The sequence below is a fragment of the Empidonax traillii genome, unplaced genomic scaffold, assembly GCF_003031625.1.
Source record: "Empidonax traillii isolate 1590-97213 ecotype Southwest subspecies unplaced genomic scaffold, ASM303162v1 scaffold3675:size23266, whole genome shotgun sequence".
Taxonomy (NCBI): domain Eukaryota; kingdom Metazoa; phylum Chordata; class Aves; order Passeriformes; family Tyrannidae; genus Empidonax; species Empidonax traillii.
In genome coordinates this window covers 1-3,625 of record NW_020958868.1, presented here as the reverse complement: position 1 = coordinate 3,625, position 3,625 = coordinate 1, and the positions used below count along the sequence as shown (strand labels likewise).

General features: G+C 52.7%; 1 protein-coding gene across 1 annotated transcript in view; it reads left to right on the top strand.

Moving 5' to 3' along the window:
* LOC114072659 (protein EFR3 homolog B-like) overlaps positions 1-3,523 on the top strand; it is a gene marked incomplete at both ends in the record, with an annotated part of 21,725 nt that extends 18,202 nt beyond the window's left edge. Inside the window, 4 exons of the mRNA XM_027910532.1 lie at positions 288-339; positions 806-937; positions 2,145-2,212; positions 3,396-3,523. Coding sequence (XP_027766333.1) covers positions 288-339; positions 806-937; positions 2,145-2,212; positions 3,396-3,523 — 380 coding nt within the window. The remainder of the gene's footprint in view (positions 1-287; positions 340-805; positions 938-2,144; positions 2,213-3,395) is intronic.
* Between the last annotated feature and the right edge of the window lie 102 nt (positions 3,524-3,625).

Sequence of the window (3,625 nt, the reverse complement as noted above, 5' to 3'; positions counted from 1 at the left end):
ACAGTTTTCCCAGGGCTGCCCTGGCTCCTGGAGGAGCTTTAATATCCCAACCCCTTCCATGAATCCCATAAAGTAAAGAATTCCATGATCCCTGTGATCCCAGAGTGGGATCACCCCGTGCTGGGAGCGCCCTGAACCCCCTCGGGATCCTCGGGAAGGCCCCACGGGGTGGAGAATCCCGGATAATCCCCACCCTGGGGCCTTTCCCACCCTGATCCCATGGGAATTGTGGGAATTGTGTCCATCCCAAACAGGGGGTGTCCCAGCTCCTCCAAATTCCCCCCCAGAATGGGAGGGAGTGCCCTGAACCCCCCAGGATCCTCGGGAAGGCCCCACACGGTGACTCCATGGGGTGAATAATCCTGGATAATCAGCACCTGGAGTGTTTTCCCACCCTGATCCCATGGGAATTGTGCCCATCCCAAACAGGGGGTGTCCCAACTTCTCCAAATTTCCCCCCAGAATGGGAGGGAGCGCCCTGAACCCCCTCGGGATCCTTGAGGACTCCATGGGGTGGATAATCCTGGATAATCCTGGATAATCACCACCTGGAGTCTTTTCCCACCCTGATCCCATGGGAATTGTGGGAATTGTGTCCATCCCAAACAGGGGGTGTCCCAGCTCCTCCAAATTCCCCCTTAGAGTGGGATCATCCCATGCTGGAAGAGCCCTGAACCCCCTCGGGATCCTCGGGAAGGCCCCACGGGGTGGAGAATCCCGGATAATCCTGGATAATCCCCACTCCGGGGCCTGTCCCGGCCCAATCCCGAGGGAAGGGTGGGAATGGTGTCGGTTGGTCCCGCAGGAGGTGGCGCAGGTGGCGGAGGGGGGGCTGTGCCCGCCGGGGCGCTGTGCCCTGCTGGCCCTGGCGGCCGCCTACCTCAACATCATCGCCCAGATGCTCGCCCTGCCCGCCCTCTGCCAGCACGTGCACCAGGTGAGAACGGGGAATGGGAATGTGGGAATGCCGTGGGAATGTGGGAATGCCATGGGAATGTGGGAATGCCGTGGGAACATCATGGGAACATTGTGGGAATGTGGGAATATGGGAATGTGGGAACACCATGGGCAAATGGGAACAGCTGCTCGCCCTGCCCGCCCTCTGCCAGCACGTGCACCAGGTGAGAGCGGGAAATGGGAATGTGGGAATGCCGTGGGAATGTGGGAATATCATGGGAACACCGTGGGAACATCGTGGGAATGTGGGAATACGGGGACATGGGAAAACGGGAACGTAGTAACATGGGAACTCCATAGGAAAATGGGAACATGGGAACATTGGGGGAAAATGGGAAAAGAGGAACACGGGAACTTGGGAAAATGGGAAAATTGGAACATGGGAAAATGGGAACTTGGGAAAATGGGAACATGGGAACATGGGAAAACGGGAACATGGCAACATGGGAAAATGGGAACACAGGAAAATGGGAACATGGGAACATGGGAACATGGGAATATAGGAACATGGGAAAATAGGAACATGGGAACATGGGAAAACGGGAAAACAGGAATATAGGAAAATGGGAACTTGGGAACATGGGAACATAGGAACATGGGAAAATGGGAATATGGGAAAACGGGAAAACAGGAACACAGGAAAATGGGAACACAGGAAGAGGGGAACACCGTAGGAAAATGGGAGCACGGGAACACGGGAACACGGGAACATCATGGGAAAATGGGAACACGGGAAAATGGGAACGTGGAAAATACAGGAACACGAGAACACCACGGGAACATGAGAACACCATGGGAATGTGGGAAAATGGGAACATGGGAACTCCATGGGAAAATGGGAATGTGGGAAAATGGGAATGTGGGAAAATGGGAACATGGGAATGTGGGAACACCATGGGAAAATGGGAACACCATGGGAAAATGGGAACATGGGAATGTGGGAACACCACGGGAAAATGGGAACATGGGAATGTGGGAACACCATGGGAACATGGGAAACTGGGAACATGGAAATGTGGGAACATGGGAATGTGGGAACACCACGGGAAAATGGGAACACGGGGAAAACAGGAACATGGAACACGGGAAACTGGGAACACAGGAACATCTCGGGAAAACGGGAACACGGGAAATTGGGATCACGTTTGCGGTTGGGTTGGGATCTCATCCGTCGCCGGGTGTTCCAGGTGATCCAGGCCCGGCAGAAGGAGGCCCCGTTCCTGCTCCCCGAGGACGTGTTCGTGGAGAACCCCCGGTGAGAGCCCCCACACTCTCATTCCCAGGGAATTCCCACGGAATTCCCAGGGGAGCTGTGGCTGCCCCTGGATGATCCCTGCAGTGTCCCAGGCCGGGCTGGATCCCCTGGGATAGCGGGAATTGTCCCTGAACATGGAATGGGATGATCCTGAAAATCCCTTCCCACCCAAACCGTTCCGGGATAAAGGACACTCAGGATCCACTCAGAGGGGTTTTTATGGAATGTGGGGATGGAAAAGACGAGTTTTTTCCCAGTTTATCCATTGGTTTATTCCCGGTTTTCCATAGGCCGATCCTGAGCCTGGATCAGCTGGGCTGGGATCTCCATGGAGATCATTTATTCCTGGTTTATCCATTGGTTTTTTCCCAGTTTATCCACTGGTTTATTCCCATTTTTCCATAGGTCAATCCCGAGCCTGGATCAACTGGGCTGGGATCTCCATGGAGATCATTTATTCCCAGTTTATCCGTTGGTTGATTCCCAGTTTATCCATTGGTTGATTCCCAGTTTATCCATTGGTTTTTTCCCTGTTTATCCATTGGTTTATTCCTGGTTTATCCATTGGTTTATTCCCAGTTTATCCATTGTTTTTTTCCCAGTTTATCCATTGGTTTTTTCCCAGTTTGTCCATTGGTTTATTCCCAGTTTTCCATAGGCCAATCCCGAGCCTGGATCAGCTGGGCTGGGATCTCCATGGAGATCATTTATTCCCGGTTTATCCATTGTTTTTTTCCCAGTTTATCCATTGTTTTTTTCCATTTTTCCATAGGCCGATCCCAAGCCTGGATCAGCAGGGCTGGGATCTCCAAGGGTGTTTATTCCCGGTTTTCCATAGGTGGATCCCGAGCCTGGATCAGCTGGGCTGGGATCTCCATGGAGATCATTTATTCCCGGTTTATCCATTGGTTTATTCCCGGTTTATCCATTGGTTTATTCCCGGTTTATCCATTGGTTTTTTCCCAGTTTATCCACTGGTTTATTCCCGGTTTATCCATTGTTTTTTTCCCAGTTTATCCATTGGTTTATTCCCAGTTTATCTATTGGTTTATTCCCGTTTTTCTGTAGGCCGATCCCGAGCCTGGATCAGCTGGGCTGGGATCTTCATGGAGATCATTTATTCCTGGTTTATCCATTGGTTTATTCCCAGTTTATCCATTGGTTTATTCCCGGTTTTCCGTAGGCCGATCCCGAGCCTGGATGAGCTGGGGCCGGAGTTTTTCTTCTGGCAGAGCAAGATCAGCGAGGGGCTGGGAGGGAGCGGATACAGCCTGGAACGGCTCAGCATTCCCTACGTCCCACAGCTCACCGGTGGGAATGCCCTCGGGATAACCCTGGAGAGGGACAGGGAGGGAAAATATCCCGGTTTTCCATGGAGTGACAGGGATAATGGGGGGGGGGGGGGGGGGGGGG